The 26,231-nt window shown below is 43.4% G+C and overlaps 1 protein-coding gene across 3 annotated transcripts in view; it reads right to left on the bottom strand.

Moving 5' to 3' along the window:
- The window catches only part of MME (membrane metalloendopeptidase), a 523,853-nt gene that overhangs the window by 23,235 nt on the left and 474,387 nt on the right, over positions 1-26,231 (bottom strand). For all 3 annotated transcript variants that reach the window (XM_085634818.1, XM_085634819.1, XM_085634817.1), the window contains exons 21-22: positions 25,281-25,376; positions 21,888-21,964 (exon numbers count right to left, since the gene is read on the bottom strand). In XM_085634818.1, coding sequence (XP_085490944.1) covers positions 21,888-21,964; positions 25,281-25,376 — 173 coding nt within the window. The remainder of the gene's footprint in view (positions 1-21,887; positions 21,965-25,280; positions 25,377-26,231) is intronic.

The raw sequence follows: 26,231 nt of genomic DNA, 5'->3' as shown, positions 1-26,231 counted from the left end.
TGGCACGTTTGTTATAATTCAATGAGAACCTCAATGTTTCCCCCCAAATTGCCGCCTTCATAGCATCCCAGACCATCTCAATAGAGGTACTCCCTAAATTATCTCCCAGAAATAAGGGGATCCATTATCTTAGATGTTCGCAATAGTCTTCATTCGATAGTAGCATTCTTTCAAAAGTCCACGATCTTGGCTTTGCATTAAAATCGACTACCTCTAATTCAAGGATGAGTGGATTGTGGTCTGATACACTCCATGGTAGTTTCTCTATATGACATCCCGAAATTAGTGCATTGGATACAAACACATATTCTAGTCTAGCATGAGACATATGGGGAATCAAAAAAAAAGTGAACCCAGGATCTAAAGATTTCAGAGAATGCCAGCTATCGACCAAGCTGTCAGCTTGACACATGCCCTTAATGCTTGGAAAACCTTTGGTTTTCTTCCGGAGTAACCCCACCCCTCCACCACTGACCAGTCTCTAGGCAGGTCAATATTACAATCTGCACATAAAATAATAGGGAGAGGCCATAAAGCGAGTTCCTTGGAGACTACGTCAAACACACAGGGGTCGTCAATGCCACTCCCGTACATTGTACATAGTATCAATTTCCTTCCTGAGCTCAGCTGACATTCTGTTATAACCCAGCAGCCAAACTTGTCAGATTGTGACCATATAAATTGGACCCAACGTCCTCGGGCCTGAATGGCTATGCCCCATTTTCTTGCACTTTGCTTTGTTGCACCAATTAGCTTATACCCCAATGATTTCAGTAAGTGCTGTTGCACACCTTCAATATGAGTTTCTGCAGACATATAATATCTGCTGCAAGCAATTGTAGCCCAACAGCAACTTTCGGCCTTTTCTTGGCTTCATTGAGTCCACAAATATTAAAGGTAGCCACACAGAGTTTACTGATTGATAATTACTATTTTATTCTGCATCATAAAACACGAATTTCTCCTGATTCAAACCCACCCTGATAAGGGATCCCCAAATAATTTTCAAATAGCTAGTGGAAAACGTAATCAAACCATTTCTACTCATCCTCAACCTATTTGCCCCCCTCCCACCCTCTTACCACCCCCCACTCACCACCAAAACCTATGCAATTAGGCTCAGCCACGAGCCTATATGAGGACATGTGTAGCCACTCTGCCCCCAACTCTCCACCTCCCTCCTCTCTTCCCGACCTCCGCAGCCAATAAACTCATTTGATAGACACATCACTAACAGCAAAATTCTAGCATGAATTCTCCCCCATTTCCCCTTATTTTTTTACTACTGGACCACCCCCAGCTAAAATATTATCTAAGAATTTCTGGGCCTGAACTTCTGAAGTAAAACTATGGTTCTGACCCAGGAAGACTACTTTCAACCTAGCTGGATCCTGTAAAAATACCACTGCTCCTACTTTCTGTAGAGGGGTAATAAGTTGTCTAAGTCACAATCACCTCTCTATAGTGGCATGAGCAAAATCAAGTTTAGAAAAAAAAGAGATACCCTCAAAACTTCTTTTAGCATTAGCTCGTGCTAAATCATAAACAGCTTGACATAAGAGAATGTTCCCAAAATAAACCAATATAGCATGGGGTCGAGCCAGCTCGCTAGTCATTTGTCTTGACAGCGTCAGGGGAAATGGATGTACACGTTGGACTTCCTTCTCCCAGTCCCAGGAGGATAGTTCGGGGAGAGAAACTTTCATCAGGGTTATAACACACCTCCTGATATCGCTGTCTTCAATGTTTTCAGGAACTCCTAATAACCTTAGATTATTGCGGCGCTATCAGTTTTCATAGTCTTCAAGCTTCCACATCACATCTGTCAAAACACCCTCATGTGATGTAGTCTGGGTCTTCAGGGTCACCACATCCTTTTCCAGGGCTTCAGTATGGGTCTCAACCATACACAACTTTTCGAGAATGTCAGAAACATTTTACCAATTTTGAGCAAAGACCCTTAAAGCTTTTTTGCAGTTGATCTTGCCTGTCGGTTATCAATCTTTACATCTTCCTGAAACAATCACCATGATTGCAGGATTAATGATAACAAGGGTTTGTTTGGTTTCCTGTTACTTAACAGCGACGATTCGCCCTCCACACCCCTTATGCCAACTTCGGGTATTTCTCATTCTCTTACTTCAAGTCCTAGGGGTAAAAATTGCGTAGCCGAATAGTCCCAACCAAGTTCCCCTGAAGTCTCTCTCTCATATGCTTCGGCTGGGGGTTTTGCTTCCCCCCGATTGTTCTTTCTCCCCTTTTTGCAGACAGTCATTTCTGTTTCTTAGAACTAGATACCTCTTCTCGTGGGCTGCTACTGCTTGATTGGGAAATTCCTCCTTCGCTTGTTGCTGACAGACTTGCATCAGACATAACTGATTCCTCCGTTAGGGAGAAGAATTTCTCGATTGAGTCCGGAGTCAGGCACACTCCTGCAGTGTGTTTCCTTTCATGTTCTTCTTTCTTAACCATATGGAGTTCCTTCTCTATTACCATATCCTCCTCCTCACAGCCACTTCTCCTTCCCATAACCATAGCTGCAGAGTGATCATTACCTGCTGCTTCCACTGTCAGGCTAATGCTTGTTGTAGCCAGAGGTACCTCTAAAATGGTTAACTCATTGTGTAGTGACCAGGGGCTATCTACCCTCATTGCTAAATTCTCCTGGCTAAATCCCGATCTGGCAGTCCATCAACACAGGTTCTACACAGCCATGGCTGTCGCCACCGCAGTCAGTAGCAGCTGTCCGAAAGTCTCCCAAAGACAACAGCTGGTTCCTGCCTTCCTGTGACGGTAGCGGCCTCGGTGATCTGCTTCCGCGGTCCTTGCACCAAGGCAATCCAGGCACTTCATATTCAAGGATACATCTTTTCTGTGATATGGAGAAGCAGATCGCGTGGGGAGAGGGGTAAGCGGTGGCCTCACTCAGACACCATCTTGTCCCTAGTAACACCAGCACATGATTTACAATGTATAAATGCATATGGCCACTACAAAATGCACGATTTAAAAATCTTTTGCTTAAAATTGATTTCTAGTTGTTCCTCACTATGCACCAGTAATGTATGCATGAAACAATGAGCATGTACAACTGTACAGTTTTCATGCATATTGGCAGCAAAGGTTTTTTTGCCTAACTCTGCACGTGTGTACTTAACACAAATATAGGATATTGAAACTGCTCCAAAGGTCTTGATAATTTCTGGTTGCAGGTTTCTATGAAAGTCAGTGAAGGTGATCATGTTGCCCTGGTCTTCTTCATAGGTGCTCATTCACAACGGAAGCATATCCACAAATTGATATTACTTGTTGTGTGGTAATTAAACCACGCCCGTAAATTTTTCCCAGACGCGTATTGCCAATCGAAACTTGGTGAATTTGTATGGGAAAAATGATTCAGAAAAAAGTGCTTTAATCAGTGGACAGAAAAAAACATCCTCTAATGCCCGATTCCAGACTGCAGAACATAAAAAAAGATTTTACAGTTTACATTATACTTTTGTTTTTCAACACAGAGAGATGACGTTTTTGCACAGAATTATAGGATGTTGAGCAGAGATCACAAATCAAATCTGGTTCCAGTGGTGGCTGCCAGCTAAGGGGACTGAGAGGGTGGGAAAACCACAGATTGGAGAGGGGTAGGGATAGAGGTAGAGGGCTTGGCAGCAAAGGACACGCCCCCATGTCTCTGGGCTCGGGCTGCCCCAGTGCAGTGAGTGCCCACATTGGAAATAGAAAATGTCAATTAAATCTTTTCATTGCTATTTCATTTTTCCTGTGAGGCTCACAGCTGTCGGGTTGGGTGGGGGGGTGACGCTCCCCGCCCAAGTGAAGAAACCGCAACTGTCTGGTTCCCCAGTTTCAAGGTCTGCAGTTCTGATGCTTATGCCGCATTCCATATCTCTAAGGCTCACGGCATCCATTTTTACTGATCTTTACAGATAAATACAGGCAGCGATTGTGTGTTTCCTGTCTATTTATGTTCTCAACTGAAAAATACTGAAAATTGGTCTTCTTTGTAGTGACTTTCCATGTTGTCTTTCATCAAGTCCAGGCAGACAGACAGTATGGGACGTTAATAAACAGGATGACAATTCTTTAAATAACACCATATGTCAAAAAACATTTGCAGCATAATGCTAACATTTACCTATAGGTGTATTTTTATGTTAAATTTGTCTCTTTGATTTGCTAAAACACTGCAGGACCTTTATCAGTTAAATAAAAGTGTAAATATATAATTTTACAACTTCATGTATTCACAAAAAACAAAAATTAAACATGGATGAAAACTGATAAGTTAGCCAAAAAATAAATATTGATAAATACAGACGGAAATGTTTAAAAAATAAATACCATAAAACCGGGAGCCCTATAATAAAATCGAAACCGGTGTTTATCTGCAATAAGTACCGACTCGTTCCTGCGGTCCTCCGAATGAGTGTCACAGTGGGTATTTATATCTGGCTCCACCTTCTTGTGAAGTCAGGCCTGTTATCCTTCTTTGCACAAGCATGTGAACAGCAGTTGGACGTTTCTGTGACGCACACGGCCTAATATATTCTTACCTGCCTGTTCAGTGACCAAAACTCAACCAAAGCAAACTCATAATCAAAGTCAAAACCCTCGAAAGAAAATCCCAGCGTAAAGTTCTCGAACAAAAAAGAAAATTTCAGTAAATAAGAAAAGTTTGCATTGGGAGGAACTGCGAGGAAAACCACTCTTCGACAACCTACTTTGAAAGTGCTCCTGAATGAGAAGAACACAGCCTTTTTGGCTGAAATGCTAGCTAGACAAGATATTGCACAATATTGCAGGGAAGTCACACTACTGTTGAGCTTTAGGCTTTCAAAACCAGCCTACGGTAAATGTTATATCTCACATAGCTGCAAATCCCAAGTGTGTTGATGACACTCAGGTTAAAGTAAGGCAGAGAGCACATGAGTTTCTGGTGGGAACAAACAAGTGAGTCATCGGCTTCCTAATACCTAGCAGGTGCTCACAGGGAGGGTGAAGTCGCTTTGCTGGTGCTGCGAGAGGCACCCATACTTTAGTTTGGCATGCTGCTCTTTTCTGCATGAATTTTAAGCACTTACTTTCCAATAAGGAGCATGGTAGGCATGCACAGTGAGGTAAGAGTTGTTGAGGCAGCGCCTGCATGATACATCGGCTCCTCTTGTCTTCATCTCATTTAATATTCTGATAATGGGCAAATTGAGTTAATACCGAGATGCCAGAGATGAGTTCATTTCTGGAATACATTTAATCTGACAGCTCTGTTGTTGCTAAGCAAAGCAGCGGCTGCGGACATGATAATCGAATTAACGTTACCTGTTGGACTTGTCAGACACCTTTCGTGCTGTCGGCCCTCATCCGTTCCTCTCCCATCTTGAAAGACGCATTAATACCTAGAATCTGATAGGGGTAGGTCAGTGAAACATCCACCTATGGTTCCCACAGCCAGCCAAGGCTCTACAATATGGAGACTTGCAGGGCTCCATACTGTATGCAGTAGGTATTAACCCTTACCACCACCTCATTTCATCTGCCATCTGCAGGGATATTTTAAGGGTTTTTGGGGCCCTGGGCCAAACGTATTTTGGGGGCCTTTGAATTTATGGTCGAGTTTCAGTTCTTTGATGCCCTCTTTGGCCAGGTCACTGACAGTGCAGTCACAGTCATTCAAATTCTAAATGTTTTTACATTTATCATTCAGGGAAAGTGATGTTCTCTATATTGTAACACATTAGCTCACTCATTTTACTGCAGATAATCGCTATTATTCTCTCCCATTTCGCATATGTGAGGTCCTGTTTTGATCTAAAAGCAACTTTTTAAATGGATGTTGCATGAAACACAAACACAACATTTCTCTGCAAAATGCCTGCAATAGACTCTCACACATAACCCACATTACAAATAAATGAAAGGAAAACGATATTTAAAACAATCTGTTTAGAAAATATTCAAGGCCATCAAGGCAAGACTCTGCAGAACAGAGGTGGTTCTCGGAGGGGGCCCCCCTGAAAGGCTGAAGCCCCGCCTTCTGCAAACATTGCTCCTGTTTTACTAATCTGATAATGGCAGTAAATTCTGTGGAGACTAGACACAACCTAGGCACCCTCTATGCTGGCATTCTGCCTATATAAAGAGAGTGAAAGGACCTGACATCCTTGGTGTGGTATTACCCCAGATTTTTTGCCTTTACTTCTCCTGTTTTGCTGAATTTGTTTTTGTTGGGAATAGGATTCTGTGCACTTTTCCCCGGCTAATCAGTGCTGAAGTGCTTGTGCTCTTCTCTTCAAACATAGTAAAGATGGACTACACCTAAGCCGCTAGTAAACAGTCCTACCTGCACGCTGGGTCTGTAAATAAGAAGTCACAGGTGGGCCTGCAGCACTCACTCTGCCACCCACTAACGTAGCCTTTTGAAACATGCCTCAGGCCTGCCACTGCAGACTGTATCGTAGTATTAAACTGTGATTTCAACCTGGCATTTAAAACAAAACTTTACCGGACCTCTAAAAAATAATACAGAGGCTATGATATTAATATTAAATGTCGTTTTCATGTATTAGGAAAGCTTGTTGTATATTGCAATCGGTTACTAATGCGATGTGGTGCCTATTTTTTCACTTGGGACATAGAGCACAGTTAATACGTCTTTTCAAATACAAAGATATCTCGTGCAAACAGTATGTGGTTTCTAGAGTATGCTTCTCTTGTGACAATTCTATTTTCAGTAACTAAATGCTATTATTCGTCTTTATTATTGATTGTCCGCAAGAACCATTGTTTCCGTATATATATTGTATGCCCTGTTTCCTTGCGAGTAGGGTGGCCCTTGTTTCTTTGATACAAAAACTAGTGGGCCTGCAGCACTCATTCTGCCACACACTAAAGTAGCCTTTTGAAACTTGTCGCAGGCCTGCCACTGCAGTGTGTAGTGTAGTTTTAAACTGCCATTTATAAACCTTTTGTCAGACCCAAACCTTCCTTTTTATGCTCTTGGTTGACAATATGGCTGTTGCCTGACAATTATGTGAGAATCACCAGGAGAGAGGGGTTTTGGCTCCGCCCACAATTTGGGAGCCAGGAGTATGTTCTGATTGGGCAGAAGGTGTGTGCTTCCACAACATAAGTGCATGCCCTCCATACAGCTATCATCATTTTGGTTATTTATCCAGCTGCCAGAGCTTTATCTTTCAGGGGTACACACATGACATTGTAATGCTGTTTAAGTATCTTAGATATTTAGATAATGTATGATGTTTTTCTCTACTAGCAGCACAGATGGGAGGAGGGCAGTTATTAACCTAAATGGATTTTTAGGTCTGGCCTGACATTTCAACTGTCATCTGACCTTTTAACTTACACCAGTGTTATTCTACAGTTCTTTGTTTCCATAAAATACATATCCATTTCCGTGCAATCTACTTGTAATGCTTCACATTACAATAACACATTCCTTTAAAGCCAGACCTATTGGCATTGCCAATGCTTGTTAATAATTCTGTCACCCCTAAGGAAAGTTCTAAAGGCTCATTCGGCAGGGTGCATTGTATTTGAAAAGTAGTTTTATATGTCCTAGCAGTGAAAAGATCATAAACTCGTTTTTCACAGTTGTAAGGCCTGTCTCTCCCATTGACTAATTCTAGGTTACCTTATTACAAATAATACTTGATATCTTAAGATTTGAAGCAGATAGAGATATGCTGTTCACACTCAAATTTATTTTAATTTAAAATCCTCTTTAATGGTAAAGTTAGATTTTAAGTCGCCATTCTGAAAATGCCCCTTTTAGAAAGTTGTAATTTTCTTGTCCCAAACATTTGTACCTTGTACCAGTGTCCTGTATCACATGACTTTGAATGGCTCTGTTGTTGGTGACAAAAAAGGGTCTCAGGTGTGAACAGGATGGGTCCTCCTGGCAGGATGGCTGGGGAGGAGCTGCATCAAGCCTAACTTACACTTTCAATGGCTTTGCCTCCTGCACCCACAAAGGAATTTGACACCAAACCTGCTTGCCTAGACTGTTTGGAGCCTTGACAGAGGATGGGGAAGAACTTTGGGCAGGATAGGAAATCTTCCACAAAAAGGCAAGCACCAGGTATAAATATTGCACCTTCAGGGCTACTTTTCAGAACACTCCTGGACCTATGGGCATCACAGAAGAAGGCCAGCAATGTTGCTTGAGGACTGCCTTGCTGTCTAAGGAAGATTGGACCGGCTTTTCTTCATCCCGGGCTAAACCAGAGTGACTCCAAAGGTCAGTTTGTTAGGTTCCTGTGCGAGCTACAGGGACACGAGAAGCTTCAGAGACCTCCCTGCAGTTGCTCAGCTAACCTGAGGCAGCTGGACCTGCCAGAGCCCTTTTAGCCTCTGCTGGAGAGAGTCCCTGATCCCTGAGAGGTGACTCCTCAGGTCCTGGATTCTTGGCTGGCATCAGAGTGTACTCTTCTGCAACACAAAGTCAAAATCCTGATGTTGGGCTCCTTGTTACCGCAAATGGGGCCTTTCGCACCAAGAGCTTGCTGTCAGTGATGACCACCAACGAAAAGCTCTGGTGAGACCTACTCTTAGTGCTACTGTAACCGCCAGTGACATCCGGCAACTTGAGAGTTGCACTGCGCACTACAGCAGCAACAGCCTGTGGTAACCGCCAACGCGAAGCTCCAGTAATTACCATCCATGATACCCCATAGGCTCTTCACACTACAGCAAGAACAGTGTGTCACACCAGGCATGCTCCTCACGCTACCGTGATGACTATCCTCAACCCTCCACCTGCTTCTCCTTGCCCCCTCCACAGCTAATAGAACTCTGTGCACCAGACTTGAGTAGGTATATTCCAAGTGGGACTAACCCGATCCATGTATCTGACAAGTGTTCTATCAAGGTCGTCCAGAACTTGAGACTTTTGCCCAGTCTATAACTTTAAAATTAAATATCTTCGGTTCTACTGATTGGATGCTTGTTGTTTTGGTATAATTTTATTTATTAAAAATTGCTCTGTTTTTCTCAATGGGTTTGAGAGTTTTCTTCTGTTGTGTTTTCACTTTGTTACTGTTTATGTGCTGCATAACTACTTTACACATTACCTGCAAGTTAAGCCTGACTGCTTTCGTGCCAAGCAACCAAAGGGTTAACTACAGGTTAATTTAGTGGCTTTTGCGAGCCACCCTGATAAGGATTGTGGTTGTTGCCTGAGGGGGTATTCCACCCCTTCAACCAATTAACCAATTTTTTTCATCTTCTCATTCTTATTTTAGTTCTGGGTTGACAGCAGAGCAATGAAACACCACTTTCACTTAGAGCATACCTAGTTTGTTCTAGAGGTCCACCTCTTCAATCTTTAGCTGTTTGTGACCACCTTCTTTCAGCCATTGGTATAAGACTCAGTCAATCACATCTTGGCTCAGCCAGAGCATTACTTCTCTTCTATCTGATGCTCATGGTTTTTAACGTGTATCTGTCAGCTCCCAATCCAGCACTTCCACTGAATTCCATAAAGGGGGAATTCACAACTACAGGCTCCCTTCCTTGTGTCTTGCTCTGTGCTTCTTCCACTGGCCATCCCATCTCATTCCACCTTCCCACTCCCTCTTCTCCAGTGTGCTCCTCATACGCCCACCGACCAACGTCTCTCATTCATTCAGCCCACTTGCCCCTATGTGGTCTCCCGCCCACCACTCCTCATGTTTCTCCTCACTGTCTTTGTCAGGATCCAGGCACCACGCGCCTGCAAAAACTACATCTCCCAGAAATCCCTGAGCATGAATGGGAGGAGCCAAGGGCATAAAACGCCTGTGACGCTCGCACGACGTTGTGCGTACTTAACTAATGTGAAATTGCCGAGTGGAGATTTTCGTAACCCTTTTCCTGCATGTCTTTGGAGAGCCGCGGGGATTGCTGAAGCTTCGGCCGAGTTTTCGGCTTCAGAGTCTCGAGGAGCGAGACCGAGACTCCTTGGGTGCATTCTCCGGAAGTCCTTGATGTCATGCAGGGAGACGGGGGCTGGCATCATTCTTTGAGTTCGTAAAGGCGAGGCAGAGGCACACGCGAAGGCTAGCGTGTCGAGCCAAAAAGTGGAGCTCGGTGAACACCGCAAACAGCAAGTATCTGGGGGGTGTGCGCCCGATACCATAGACAGATATTTGTTTGCACCTTCTTATAGTTTCTATTTCAAGGGGAGCCTCATGCAATTGGTTCAGTTCATTGGACGAAGTCCCTACAAACCAAAGGGTCTGGATTAAGACCAGTAGTTATTATTTGGATATCAAACGCGGTGAGAATACCGTATGGACAGTGCTTCAGAAATAGGTCAGAATCCGTATTAGGCTGGGTGGCATTTATATCTGGTACGGAAAAATCGCGGTAGAGACAATCCTGCCGTCTTCCTAGTAAACCGTAGCAGGAACAATAGAACCTAAAACTACCCAAGGTATACTGACACTTTGCACCAATCTCTTGTGTGTTGTATGCTATATGGTGCACCAGAGCAGCATTCTTGATTTCCCTACAGTTAGGACCAGAGCCTCTCAAGCAAACTGGCAAACAAAAGGAGACAGAAATCCTCTCTGTTTCTTTAACAATATACCAGGTCATAGCCCACAACCGCTGGGATTACTCAGGGTTGAGTCCGGTGGTGCATGTGGTGTATGGGTAAGCTACCGAGTTGTGTATGCTTGTTTATGAGGAAATAGGGAAGCTCATTTATCATAACTATGACATGTAGCGAGAATTGATGAGAGTAGCTAATTGGTCTGGCATTGTATTATGTTCTTGTTTGTATGTTAATGTTTCTTTACAGGTTCTACTCCCCGCTGTTCCCATCCTTCCCTTCCCTCGCTTGATTGCTCCAGTCTTCCGTGCCTTTAGTGCAGGAAGCTGGTGACGTCGAGAGGTGGACCCCATATAGCGTCGCCCGAATCCTGAGGAGTATCGGACCTGGGACTGAATTCACCACAGAATTGCGCACCCATGTATTGAGACTCCTGCCGGTTCGGGGGGTGGTTAGAGACGCAGTATGGAAGAGGTCTTAGCAGCACTAGCCGCCGTACAGCGGGAGTTGGCGGCCTCGAGGGCCGAAACGGCGGATTTACGCGACAAAGTGGATAGGCTGTCAAGGAACCCCTTTGAGGCGGGATCGGGTACACATCCGATTCAGGTACATGTACCTCCCCCCATTCCTTTAGCCAACCCTGAGAGATATTCCGGAGACCCCCATAAGATACAGGTGTTCCTCACTCAGATATTGATGCACTTTTCCTGTAGGCCTTCCTCCTTTCCTACTAATCACTCTAGGGTGGCGTTTGCTATCTCCTACTTGGCTGGAGATGCAGCCAATTGGGCGGTTCCTTTAGTACGCCATAACGATCCGGTCTTATCACATTGGGATGAATTCCGAACGGCTTTGGAGGGGGGTTTTGATAGGAGAACTACCACGTTTAGCGCAGATAGGGAGCTCTTGGAACTAAAACAAGGGAGAACCGAGTTAGTAACTTACTTAACCACGTTTAATCGTTTGGTAGCTGAAGCCGCGTGGCCTGAAGAGAAGAGAATGTCACTTTTCTATCAGGGATTATGCAACGATTTAAAGGACGTCATAGCTCGAATAGATCCTCAGCCCAGATCCTGCGAGGCTTTAATTAGTCTAGCATTACGTTTGGACGGTCGGATTACAGACTGGGGGGGAGATAGGTTCAGGGGAGAGAGAGTGAGGAAAGAGGCCACGGGAAGCGAGGCGGCCGCGGAGCCCATGGAAGTGGGAGCGGTCCGTGCTCAATTGTCAAGGACAGAAAGGGAGAGTAGACGTACACAAGGCTTGTGTATGTACTGCGGTAAGAAGGGGCACTACGTTCGAGAGTGTCTGGCTCGTCCCAAAAGACCAGGGGGCAATTACAGGAATAAACAAGCTATTGCCACAGTGGCGGGAGTAGACGGTTCCGTAAAGAGGGGTGAAGCCTCGGAAGACGTAGAGATCCCCAGGTGGACGATTCCTTCCCTGGCCACCACTCAACAGGGGGATATCGAAAGACATTTAGAATTGATCATGTGGCTAGAAACCAGCCGACAAACCTATCAAATCAACGCTATGTTGGATTCAGGGGACACAGGTAATTTTATCCATAGAGGACTGGTGGAAAGATTAGCGATAGGAAAAACAGCGTGGGAAATCCCCGAAGAAGTGTTAGCTGTGGATGGCAAACCTCTCACCTCGGGATTGCTCCTAGAACAAACAGAAACAGTAAGGTTAACGTGTAGAGCAGGTGTGATGAGACACATCGACTCCTTGGCATTAAACATCATCGATGCTCCGCAGTACGAAGTGATATTGGGGATGCCGTGGTTCAGCCTTCATAATCCCACCATTGATTGGAGAGGCCGAACCGTTCAGTTCTTATCTGAGGAATGTCAGGAGCATATGATGCTTGGGGGGACTTCGGGGGCCACAGTGTTGGCAAACACATTGGTAGTAGCCATGGCAGCCGAAAAGAACATTGTTCTACCCGAAGAATACCGAATTTTTGCGGATGTGTTTAGCAAGGAACAGGCAGAGTCGCTTCCTCCACACCATCCGTATGACTGCCAAATAGATTTGGTGGAAGGAGCTACGATCCCTACATGTAGGGTCTATGCCCTCTCCGAACCGGAAACTAAACATCTCCGAGAGTATTTAGATCATTTTTTGGAAATAGGGTTCATTCGCCCGTCCCGTTCACCCGCGGCCTCGCCTTTGTTTTTTATTGCGAAGGCTAATGGGGATTTGAGAGCATGCTGTGACTATCGCATGCTCAACAAAAACACAGTCTGTAACCGGTATCCTCTACCCCTTTTCCCGGTCCTTTTGGATCAAGAAAGGGAAGCGAGGATTTACACACGGTTGGATCTGTGAGGGGCGTACCATCTGGTACGCATTCGTAAAGGGGACGAGTGGAAGACCGCCTTTAAAACCCGCTATGGTCTTTTTGAGTATCTGGTAATGCCGTTCGGGTTGTGTAACGCCCCGGCGGCATTCCAGTACTTTCTGAATGACGTGCTTAAGGACTTAGTGGATAGAACGGTAGTCGTATATATAGACGACATTTTGATTTATTCTGAGTCTATCAACAGTCACCACGAACATGTGCTACAGGTATTGAGCGAGTTAAGAAAGCACAGTTTATTTTGCAAACTAAGCAAGTGCGAGTTTGGGGTGACGGAAGTGGAATTCTTGGGAGTGATACTCCGTCCGGATGGTATGAGTATGTCAGAGCGAAAGGTTCAGGCGGTACAGGATTGGCCGGTCCCCCAAAATGTGAGAGAAGTACAGTGCTTCCTGGGGTTTTCGAATTATTACCGGAGATTTATACAAGGTTTTTCACAACGGGCCATTCCAATTACACGTCTGCTCAGAAAAGGAGTGGCATTCGCATGGACCACTGAAGCTAACCAGGCCTTTGAATATCTGAAAAAGGCTTTTACCTCTGCTCCGGTCTTGCGGCACCCACAGTTGGACGTTCCTTTCATACTGGAGGCAGATGCGTCTAACGACGCTATAGGGGCCATTCTTTCTCAAAGAGACAAGGACACCGGGCAGCTTCACCCTGTGGCGTATCTTTCACAGAAATTGTTACCGGCTGAGAGGAATTATAACATTGCAGAAAAATAACTCCTCTCTATTAAAAAGGCGTTCCAGGAATGGCGCCCGTATTTATGGGGGGCCAAGTTTCCGGAAACTGTGTATTCCGATCATCAGAATCTACAGTATCTGAGAACGGCCAGGAGTCTGTCACCAAGACAAATGAGGTGGATGCTTTTCTTCGAAGAGTATAACTTCATCATCACCTTCAGACCCGGGGAAGACAACAGAAAGGCCGACTCTCTGTCTCGAGTGATGGCTGGAGAGGAAAAAGAGGAAGAAACCAAAAAGGCCATCATACCTCCGTCCAAGGTCATATGTGCCATACGAGCAGAAGAATATCTAGAAAGCATAAGGACAAACAGAATTCCGGAGGCGTGGAGCGGTTGGGCGGACAAATGCCCGGAACGAAAGATCCAGGGGGGGCTGCCATTCCAGAACAATAAATTGTTTCTGCCAACACCAGCCCTTAGAAGACGCGCCTTTGAGTGGTGCCACGGCAATCCTTTAGCGGGGCACCCGGGCATACGAAAGACCACCTTATTGGTGCAAAGATACTTTTGTTGGAAATCCCTAGTCCAGGACATTAAGGAGTGGGTGTCGCGGTGTGAAGACTGCGCCAGGGGGAAAACAGACACGTCCGCTCGCAGGGGCAAACTGGTTCCCTTACCAACACCCCGGGCACCATGGCAAAACATCAGCCTGGATTTCATCACAGGTCTCCCGGTAGATCAAGGGTATTCTGCCATTCTGGTGGTTATTGACAGTCTCACCAAGATGGGCCACTTTATTCCTTGCAAGACGCTGCCTACGGCGGGTCAAACCGCACAACTATTGTTACAAAACATAGTGAAACTGCATGGCATTCCGCAAGTTATTGTGTCCGACAGAGGCCCTCAATTTGTTGCACGCTTCTGGAAAGGGTGGTGTAAGTCTCTGCATATCGACTCGGCGTTGTCCTTGAGTTTCCACCCACAGACTGATGGTCAAACCAAAAGGTTAACCAAACGGTAAAGAAATATCTACGATGTTATGCGGACAGCGCGCAAGAATCATGGGTGTCCATGTTATGGATGGCGGAGTTGGCGTATAATAACGCCTCCCACAGCTCCATTGGTGTCTCTCCCTTTGTCGCCAACTTCGGGTATGACGCAAGAATTCTGCCTGTTGTCATGCCAGGAAGGGTCATAAATCAGCCTTCGATACAAGGTCACATGAGGGAGTTGCGCAAAGGACACTCACGAGTACAGAAACTCTTGGTACAGTCCAAGATACGTTATAAAGACTGGGCGGACAAACATAGAGTGGAAGGACCGCAGTACCAAAAAGGGGACCAAGTATGGTTGTCCACTAAAAACATCCGTTTTAAGCTACGGAGTGTGTTTCACCCAAGATACATAGGCCCTTATCGAGTGATGAAACAAGTCAACCCTGTGGCGTATAAATTACGACTTCCGGGCTCGCTGCGTATTCACCCAGTGTTCCACTGTAGTCTTCTAAAACCGGCAAAATGTGGAGTGAGGAAACCTCCACCTGCAGTTTCCACGGAAGAAGGTCAGGAATATGAGGTACGCAGCGTGATGGACTCCAAGTACAGGGGAGGAAACTTGTGGTACTTGATCTCCTGGAAGGGGTACACTGCTGAGGAGGATTCGTGGGTGCCCAGTGCCAATGTGCACGTGCCTGCCAAGCTTAGGGCTTTCTATCGGAAACACCCAGATAAACCAGGTTCTAGGAGGCGCCTGGCGGGGGACCTACTGTCAGGATCCAGGCACCACGCGCCTGCAAAAACTGCATCTCCCAGAAATCCCTGTGCATGAATGGGAGGAGCCAAGGGCATAAAAAGCCCGTGACGCACGCACGACGTTGTGCGTAATTAACGAATGTGAAATAGCCGAGTGGAGATTTTTGTAACCCTTTTCCCGCATGTCTTTGGAGAGCCGCGGGGATTGCTGAAGCCTCGGCCGAGTATTCGGCTTCAGAGTCTCGAGGAACGAGACCGAGACTCCTTGGGTGCATTCTCCGGAAGTCCTTGATGTCATGCAGGGAGACCGGGGCTGGCATCATTCTTTGAGTTCGTAAAGGCGAGGCAGAGGCACACGTGAAGGCTAGCGTGTCGAGCCAAAAAGGGAAGCTCGGTGAACATCGCAAACAGCAAGTATCTGGGGGGTGTGCGCCCGATACCATAGACAGATATTTGTTTGCACCTTCTTATAGTTTCTATTTCAAGGGGAGCCTATTGCAATTGGTTCAGTTCATTGGACGAAGTCCCTACAAACCAAAGGGTCTGGATTAAGACCAGTAGTTATTATTTGGATATCAAACGCGGTGAGAATACCATATGGACAGTGCTTCAGAAATAGGTCAGAATCCGTATTAGGCTGGGTGGCATTTATATCTGGTACGGAAAAATCACGGTAGAGACAATCCTGCCGTCTTCCTAGTAAACCGTAGCAGGAACAATAGAACCTAAAACTACCCAAGGTATACTGACACTTTGCACCAATCTCTTGTGTGTTGTATGCTATATGGTGCACCAGAGCAGCATTCTTGATTTCCCTACAGTGCCTCTCAAGCAAACTGGCAAACAAAAGGAGACAGAAATCCTCTCTGTTTCTTTAACAATATACCAGGTCATAGCCCACAACCGCTGGGGTTACTCAGGGCTGAGTCCGGTGGTGCATGTTGTGTATGGGTAAGCTACCGAGTTGTGTATGCTGGTTTATGAGGAAATAGGGAAGCTCATTTATCATAACTATGACATGTAGCGAGAATTGATGAGAGTAGCTAATTGTTCTGGCATTGTATTATGTTCTTGTTTGTATGTTAATGTTTCTTTACAGGTTCTACTCCCCGCTGTTCCCATCCTTCCCTTCCCTCGCTTGATTGCTCCAGTCTTCTGTGCCTTTAGTGCAGGAAGCTGGTGACGTCGAGAGGTGGACCCCATATAGCGTCGCCCGAATCCTGAGGAGTATCGGACCTGGGACTGAATTCACGACAGTCTTCACCTGCCACACCCTCTTGTTCTCTCACTAGCCCTTCCCACCTGGTGGCTTCCCATAAGTGCCACCATGACAGGGTAGTTTCATTCTTTTTCTTGTTTCCCAGAAAGAAAAGGCAGTCTATATTGAAGGCACCCTTGGATTTAATACAGTCCTCATTTTCTTTCTGTGTCAAAATAAGATTCAATAGAAAGGGAGCCTTCATTATAGTAATTCCATTCTTTCCATCTTATTGAAGTAAAAAAGGACAATAATAAAGATTGTCTCATCATCAGGACTTTATTTGATTTAGAAACATAAACAGGATTGTATCAAAGATAAACAAGCGTTCAACACTGACTGACTTTCATTTTGATGTGCTTATGCTACATTTATTAGCACATTAAAGTCCGACCTTACGGCCATTGCTAAAGCAAGTTTCAGTTTCTCTCTGTGGTGAAAGGTTGGTAGTCACAAACAGGAAAATAAAACAATGTCTCCCATGCACAGAGAGAAAACGGGCTGTGTATGAGGTACTTAATGATATTGCCTTTAGTTTAGTAGTACTAACCCACCCAAACACACTTTATGTGTTCCTTTCCGTAAAGATAAAGCTAGGCCACGTTGCCAGGACATGAGAAGCTTCTTGGTGTTTCACCAAAAGTGATCTCACCATATTACCAAGAACACTACAGCAGAAATCACCTCCATAGCAGCAGGGATCTCTAGATTTGAGCAGTCTCTGCCACAATAGGGCTTGGCCGATTAGCAAACCTTAAATGAAAATAGGGCCTTGGCTAGTTTTTGGTGGATGGGAAACAAAATTGCATTCCAGCCCACTTTATTACAAGTGATATATGCTGTAATGTAGTATAATGGTGGATGAGGAGGCTTCCACAATATTGTGATTGAGTATCCCATCCACCAAACTCAAAATCAAGCCCTAAGGGCGTTTTAAAAATGGGTAAATCTGTCACAAATCTGACGAATATCCTGTCAGCCTTTTTACAAACACATTTTATCATATGGCACTTTAACAAGGTGGAAGGGGCATCCGCCACATTTGTGACAAAGTAACCAACACCAAATTCAGACTGTAAGTCTCTTCTTTTAGAATAACATACATTTCCCAGAAAAACATCTCCGATTTCTGATAAACTTCATCCCCTGCAATTCCACACCTAGATCTGCCTTATCTGCTTCATCTTTTTTTGTTTTGGTCGCAAATTGTAGGATCCCTTTTTTGGATTTGGCTTTTGCATCAGACTTCTGCGATTTTCTGTTTTGCAAATCCTCTATTGACGACCAATTTCAATTAAGAAAATCTGCTGTAATCTTTATTGATTTAGCAGAACTGCAGTCCTTTAGTTAATGCAAAATTATATCTCTTTGATCACATACTAGTATTTTATATTTATGTGACTGTATTACTGTGAATACTACTTGATATATACTTGATATATATTTTGAATGCTGTTACCCACGTTTTAAAATGCTTCAAATAGCTACAGATTAAAGTACTATGGGCCAGATGTAGGTAAAATCTGTTTTGCGAGTCCTTAATAGCGATTGTTAGCAAATCGCTATTAAGGACTCGCAAAATGGAATGTATATAGGAATCGCAATAATAATTGCGATTCCTTAATATTCCTTAATTGCAAGTTGCGATTCGCAATGAAGGAATACCTTCCCATTCATTCCTATGGGCCTTTAGGCACATAGGAATGAATGGGAATTGCGCACGCAATTTGCGATTACCCAATAGGCACGCAATTTCAAGGGTGCAAGGGTTCCAAGAAGACACCCTGTTGCACCCCTGAAATGTGCATGTGTGCCACATGGCACTTTGAAAAAAGCTAAAAAGAGCTTTTGTAATGAAAATCGCAAATTACCACCAACTTTAAGTTGGAAGTAATTTGCGATTCCTTAAGGCAGTATCGCAGTTTGCAATGCCTACTAGTATAGCATTTAGGGAACCGCAAATTGCGATTCTCTAAATGCTTGCACAAAATAAGGAATCGCAAACGCTCAAATTCTGCGAATTTTAGCATTTGCGATAGTAATTTGGCTTGCTACATCTGGCCCTATATATTTTAAATCTCATAGTCTATAATAATGTGACTGACTGATTGTCTAGAGTTAGTTAGGTGATGTCCAATCATTCTTTAAAACAGATATCTGTGATTTTATAATTAATCATGCTCTGATTTATGATAGTGGTGTTTAATCCTTCATCTGCTTCCTTCCTGGAACCTCCCAATACAAAATGCACAAACAGGGGACACAAATTGAAGGCTGAATACATTCTTCATTATCCAGAATTCTATTCTAAGAGGAATTGGGTGAAAAGTGAAAACTGTGGGTTGGATATTACAGTCATCGAATTCCTATCGCCTGGTGATATGCTGGGACCTACTTTCTCATATTTGCTTACTACTAAGAAACAAAGTTATTCTATGCCTGATTTTCTACCTGAGGAATCACAAATGTACCCTTCATTCTGACCTTGTCAGAAACATGATGAGGTAAACCCATCTAAAGGAAGCAAATATACGCTCTTTGCAGTTCATGCCCAGGCAGAGTTAATGCTAGTTCTGAGATTTGAAGGTTAGAAAGGAGAATTATATGGAATTACAGTTTAACTGCTGTTAAATCTACATGCTTCCATCAGGTTACTTTTATTTACTCATGGAAATCCCTCCAGCAATACCTGGGGGGATTTATGTGGGGAAATACAGTGGGTCAATGTGATATTTGTGCTTAACTTGGAATCTGGAATAGGACGTTAACAATGTTGATGAATGAGTTTGCAGGAGTCCTTCTTAAAATAGATACTCCAATCTTTACCACTATCTTCAAGTCTTCTTTAATATTTTCTGTCTTCTGCACAGATCTCTTTAGTCGACAATTCATTAATACGTCTGAGTTCGGATAAATCCTCAAACCCAGACATCACCCAATGATAATTACAGCCTCTTGATATTCTACTTCCCGATAACAGCACCAAAATTCACCAACATGCCAACAATGCCGAAATCTACTTGAGATTTTCCTCTGCTCCAGCCTTCCAATTCTTCAAACACTAACTGCATCTCTGCCAGACCTGGATGCTAAGCATTTCCTGAAGCTGAACCCACCAACCAGAATTATTTCTATTCACCACTAACAGCAAGAAACAAGTAGTCCAAATCTGGCTAAAAGACATAAATCTGGACGAAAAAAAACCCACAACTTTCATGCAACACCAGGTTAGTCACATTCACCATGATATTGACCTCACCCTCAAGGAACACCTGATCTCCCAAAGAAAACCCAGACAGCCTAAGGTCAGCTCTCCCTACAAAAGAAAATGAAATCATTCTTCTGACACAGCACTCTCAGAACTCATTCAAGTCATCATACTGTACCATCCTCCCTGCTGCATGGCTTCTCATTCTCCACACTTGTCCCCTTTAAGAGCATTGCACATGTTGTAGCTTGTCGAGGGTGGGAAGAAACATGACCACATTATATCCTCCCTGATATATCTAAACGTGGCTCCTTGCACCATATTCAAAACAAACTGCATCATCTAGAAAGCCATTACATTCACCACCTCCTTATTTCTGGTTGACAAGGTAACTATATCCAGTGGCATTTACCACACCAGCAGTCAGGACCCTATCAAACTAGAGTTGAAAAATTGCAAAAAAAAACAGGGCAACAAGCTTTCTTTATCAGGGCACTCAAGATTTGAAACAATATCCCTGTATCCATCAGTACCATTCCAGCCCTGCTCCAATTTAGTAAGGTGTCTAAGACCACTACTTTAAAACAAAGTACATCACAATGCAGTAGCAGCCCATTTCTGCTCTCAGAACACAAATAGAACTCCAATAACTTGTTGGCTGAATCTTTGTCTATGGCCATCCGAAGTTCTCTCTAGCCTTTTAGCAGGATTCACATTATTTAAATACCACATCGGGGTGAAAAACCAGGGATCAAACGAGGACTAACCAGAGGAATCAGGATTGGAATTAGATTTGGGTGATCCTGGAATATTCTATGACTTGTTGGGGAAAGGCTATATCAGTAGGGGAAGAATTGGCGAAACTTCTTCTGAAATGGGAATATTTAATTGTGGATAACATTTCCCCAATAGATTCGCGATCAGATTCACAATTCAAAGAATTTTCTATCACCACCCAACTATAAATTAGGTTATAGTTCAGTGTCATGTGACTTGACTGCAGCTGTGACAGCTAGTAGGATTAGCACATGTAAATCAAATTACTCACACTTAATACTAAACCTATGTGGTACAAACGTTTGAGGGAGTAAATCTGCTCACAGGCGTATGGAGTGGACACCCAAGGGAGGGATTACCTTGTGAAATATGTAAACAATGGTATTCACAAAGTTTCTCAGTGGTGGAAATTAGGTGTGTGAACATATTTTCCTTGCAGGAGAAAAAAAGCGAGGATGTGCAAATGCAATTTTGCTAAGCATTTAAACATGCTTAAAAGCTCACTGGATACTTTTGCTCATCTGTAAATGCTTAGACTTTTGTTTACATCTGGAAAGCTGTTACTGATTTTCAGAGGTACTCTGAGTTGTGGCCCATGCAGGTAGGAGCGGTGGGGCGGAGGGGCCTAGTGGGGGGTATTTTGGCAAGTGTCGACGAGGGCAAATTCAATAAATAATTAATTTTCCCTCTGCGTCGTCTATCGAACCCCCCCCCCACCACCACACGGCCCCACTGCCCCACCACTCTTACCTGCACAGGCCGTGGCTGGGTACTTCAAAACATGTATTAAGTCATACCAAATGTAGGAATAAATCGACACATGGAAATTTACCTTTTAATTTTGTTTGAACCAATATATACATTTCTACCACATACACTTTATTTTGAGAAAGTGCTCACTTCATGATCTACTTTATTAAAATTGGATAATGCATTACTGAGTGGAATGTATGTGAGAAACAACGAAGATCAACAACGCATAAGTCACAAGAGTACCTATTTCAAAGCCAATGTGCTACCTCTGAGAGGAGGCTGTTTCTGAAGGGATGGTAACCATTCTAATTCTGAGCTCTATGTGGCCACTTAGCTGTGGCTACAGAAGGAGCAACAGGAGAACACCATTTAAAACTACCCAACTCACAACATACTTGCATTAATGTGTCACATAAATACACTGTACACTTGTGTTTTAACCTTGGCTTTTTATACATGGTCTGCATTTTGCTGGCACTTATGCATTCCACAGAAATACAACAATATGGTATTTTCCACTGACCTGAATTTTCCTGGACTGTGCACATCTGTTTTGATGGAGTTCACTGCATACTCCGGCCTGTATGTTCCGCACCATATCTAGATTATGAAGAGTGAATCATTTCAGGTGCAGTGGACAGTACCAAACAGGGTGTTCCCAACAGGCCCTCTGCTATTGTTATGACTTGTTCTGTAAACTACGAGAAGTCCTGACAATCATCGAAATCACTTCCTCCATATTCCATCATATAAAAGTGTGAATAAACCAAATGTCCAATCCTTTGTAAATCAGTTAAAATGTGTACCGCATCAGGTAGAGGCACAAAGAAATATTAGTACATTTTTAAATCAGAAGGGCTTTGGAGGGTAAATTTATGGAATAACCTTACTAAAAATTAATGGGAACTAATTCTCGATTTTATATGGCATATCTACGCCATGGGAATATGATTATGCACGTGAATTTTGTGAACTTCCTACATTTTGTATTGTGCAAATTTGACCAACTTCTGTGAGATTCCACAGCTATGAAATTTCAAATCATTTTTGCACCTGGGAGAATGCTTAAAGGAGAATACTTCTTGTGGACATTTTTGTATCGAACCATTCTCTGGTTGGCATCTCGGAAGACTTATGAACACAAAGGAGCATATTTACAAGCCCCTATTGCCATGGGAACGTCACTTTTTGTGAAGTTCCCGAGGCGATAGGGGCTTCGCCTTATTTACAAGGCAGCGTTCCTACACTTAAACAATCTTTAAAAAAAAAAAAATTTTGTAACTTCCATGTGTGCTGCAGTAAGCCGAACACATACAAGTGACAAAATAGCATTTCAAGATTGTTTATGTGCAGTAAGGGGGACCTTCCTGTACATAAACTATCTTCCCCTGCACGCAGACACCCTTGCACTATGGTGCAAGAGTGCCTGCGTTGGCGCTACACTGCTTAGTGTAGGGCCAGCACAGGGGGAAAAGCAGGGCTGCACCATATTCTTGTAAATATGGAGCAGCCCCGCGTTTCTGAAGTGGCGGAGCGTGTGTTTTAGCCAAGGAGGCCACGACACGCTCCGCAAATTCTGTTGTAAATATCCCCCAGAGTTTGCACCAGAGTTCAATTTCCATGCAAGATAGGTGAATTTCACAGAATTTGATGTAATTTTATATCGTTGCACAGAAAAGGACACATTTTAATGCACCTTTCCTCCTTTATCCTATTGGTTGTCTTTGGGATGTAATTTATTTGAAGTTGGTGTTAATTGTACTCAACAGTTGAACATTTCCCATGTTTTTATTAGGAGACAGATTGTCAATTTCAAACTGCCAATCGGCACCTGACATAGAACAATTAACTTCCCCTCTGATTGATTCAGATCTCATCACAGCCAATGAAAGCTGAAGAAAGCGGATGTCTCATTGCTGCAGTGGTGAAAACTACAGAGTACTGTTGAGATATTTATGTCCCTGCTGGTATCATTACTGGGGAATACGATCAATGTTTGTTTTTTACAAATAGTGCTCATTTCAAGCTTCAGATGGGTTTAAATGCCCCACGTGTGGGAATAGTTTTACAAATAGTGTTTTTTTTTCTCTGACCAGTCCTGATTTTCACCCACCAAGAAATTCAGACATTTTGCATATTTTGTGAGCGTAATTACAATTTTGGATTCCTAATGCTAAAGAAACATCGGATGGAATTTGATAGGACGTGGTGCATCCCATGCCTTCGCATTTAGGGAAATGTTCACTCGATTACATGCTTCCACCAGTGCTCAATGACCTGCACCATGGTACAACCTAGGGCTGAAAAGGTTTGTGAGGATAAAGTATCTTTCTGAAGTCACAGAATGAGTAAAGGATGAGTTTTTACATTAGAAAACAGGGTTTTGTTCATAGGGGGATATGCCACCTTCTCTTTACCCCCTGCATTTATTATCTCCCACCTCTCTCAACACATTCTGCTGCCCTCCTCTGCCCATCACTGCCTGCTACTGTCTGCCGATCATTGCTTTTGCCCTTGCTAATGTCGTATGCCAGCAATGGTAAAGCCAGCATGGTGGGAGGCCATTTGTATTTTCTTTCCAAGATGGCCACCAAATTGTTTGATGAAACGTGACATGATGGAATTTGGAATAATGACACATGGCAGCCATCTTGGAAGAACAGAAAATACGGTATAAATGTTATTCACTGCTCATGATGACTGACAAGTTGTGTCATGGAATGCTGTAGCTAGCTTACATGTGCAGAAAATACACTTTCAGTGTGACTGGCCACTCATTGACTTTTGTACTGGATTTAGGGACAGTTAACTTGACAAAAATGGCAGATTACAAAAAAGTTTCTAGAAATATCTAGAAGGAGAAGAATATATATGGGTATAGTGAAACCATTAGTAGTGTTTCAGCCAATGAAACTAGGCATAGATAAATAATCTAGCCCCTTAACGATGCCACAGAAATGTTAAGAACAAATGATGAGACATCTCAAAAACATATGATGGGACTAGTGAGCACGAAGATAGGTGAATCAGAACATTTCCATCAGTCAGGTGTTTTTCCATAGGAGCAGCACTGAGCATGTGAGATTGTTTTTTGAACAAGTGATCATGAAATAGGATAGCAGGAAAGGAGTGGGAAAAGTCAAGCATAATGGAAGAACGTCCATCTACACTACTAGGGTTGGAGATAAAAAGGCAGCTTTTATAGAAATCATGGGTACTAAAACAGGGACACAACATAAAATACCTTAAGACAGACAGAGTAGAGTTCATGAAAGATGATATAAAGCACACAGCGAGGACTTTTGTAAGCTGGAGTAATGAAAGGAACATTTCCTCCTGTTTTATTTGGCCTGGCACACTTTTAAGCTCTTGGTTGTATGACACTACAAAGAAGTCAATGAAATCGGCCTACAATTATATCACATCAAGCAACCTGTCTGCCATTACATCATCATGGTAAGCATTTTGTTACTATTTTTACTTTCACGTGTTTGACATTTGCATAATTTATGAAGAATAAATTGCAGAAGTACAAATGTTATGCAATTTTCACCGTTTGATACAAGACTGAATTGAGGAGTTTTCAATATCCTTGATTAAAAGTGATTAAATAGTAAACTAGCTCACTCCTATAATTCATAAATATGCTAAACACTATACCACATCTTTAAAAACTTGTAGAAATGTATATGTTTTTAGGTGTACGTAGTCTAAAGAGTTAACACAGAACTGAGTTACAGTTATATAACCTCTAACAATTATGTGAACACCAGAAACAAAATGTAGCCCTTGCTTTTTGCTGGTACCCCATAGTACCAGTTAGACTGAATCCCTCTCCAAACTAACTACATTTCAAGATCACACAGAAATCATTCGTATTGGTTTAGAAGCTATACCAAAATGTATAGTGCTGTACCTGTGCAAAATTCAGGAAGAATAACTGGTTGTGATTCAGATCAATGCCAGGAAGTAGTTTTTCATTTCCATTTTTCCGGACAAAGTTCTGGTAAGCCTGGATTACATAAAGAAGATATGATCATTTAAAATGTTTGCTACAGATATTTTTCCAAAATTAACTTCAACAGTACAGAGACATGGATTGTTACAAGTGCTTAGAGGCGGAATCTGTTACGTTAAACCTATATTCAGGCCCACAAATATTCAATCAGTATGCCTTATGTATAACGTAACCATTATGACAGGCTACTAAAAACAAAGGTGCAGCCTCAACGGTAAACCCCAGAGGTGTCTTAAATTGCCTTATAACATATCTGATGAGATCTAAAGGAACGAATACACTGAGATGTTCCTGCTGGAGTGGTGGGCGGCATGCAATCTGTGTCAAGCTGGTCCTAATTAAGTTTTATAATTTTTTTAAGTGTGCATGATATGGTGAATTGTTTTTTACTAATTAACACTTCTGGTGACAGTGTATGGGCAGTACTTGAGAAATCGTATCTCACTGTAAAGTTTAACCTGGACCTGATAAGGCTGTGGAGGGGGGCCCTGCAGTCCATCCTCCTGTTTTAAACAAAAAACAGGCCTGCGGATGCTGAGGGAGGGTGTACACACTGCCCCTTCTCCTTTGATATTGCTTTGGCCCAGGGCGATGGGATCCCCGGGGCCTAACAAGGCTTGGTGAGAGGGCTACACAGCCCCTCCCCTTTTTTATTATAATGGTGTCCCTGGGACCTAATGAGGTTTGAGGAGGGAGGCTACACGCCCCCTCCCCTTAGGTTATGGCCCCAGGGGATGTGGTCCCGGGACCCAAGAAGACTTTGGAAAGGGCGGCATTCAGCTCACCTTATTTTTTATTTATTCTATTTCGCTGAGGGGATGCAGTCCCCTGGGCTTAATTAGTCGTAGG

Source organism: Triturus cristatus, chromosome 11 (assembly GCF_964204655.1).
Source record: "Triturus cristatus chromosome 11, aTriCri1.1, whole genome shotgun sequence".
Classification (NCBI taxonomy): domain Eukaryota; kingdom Metazoa; phylum Chordata; class Amphibia; order Caudata; family Salamandridae; genus Triturus; species Triturus cristatus.
Note: the sequence above shows the minus strand (reverse complement) of the source record. Positions and strands in the feature narration are given on the sequence as shown.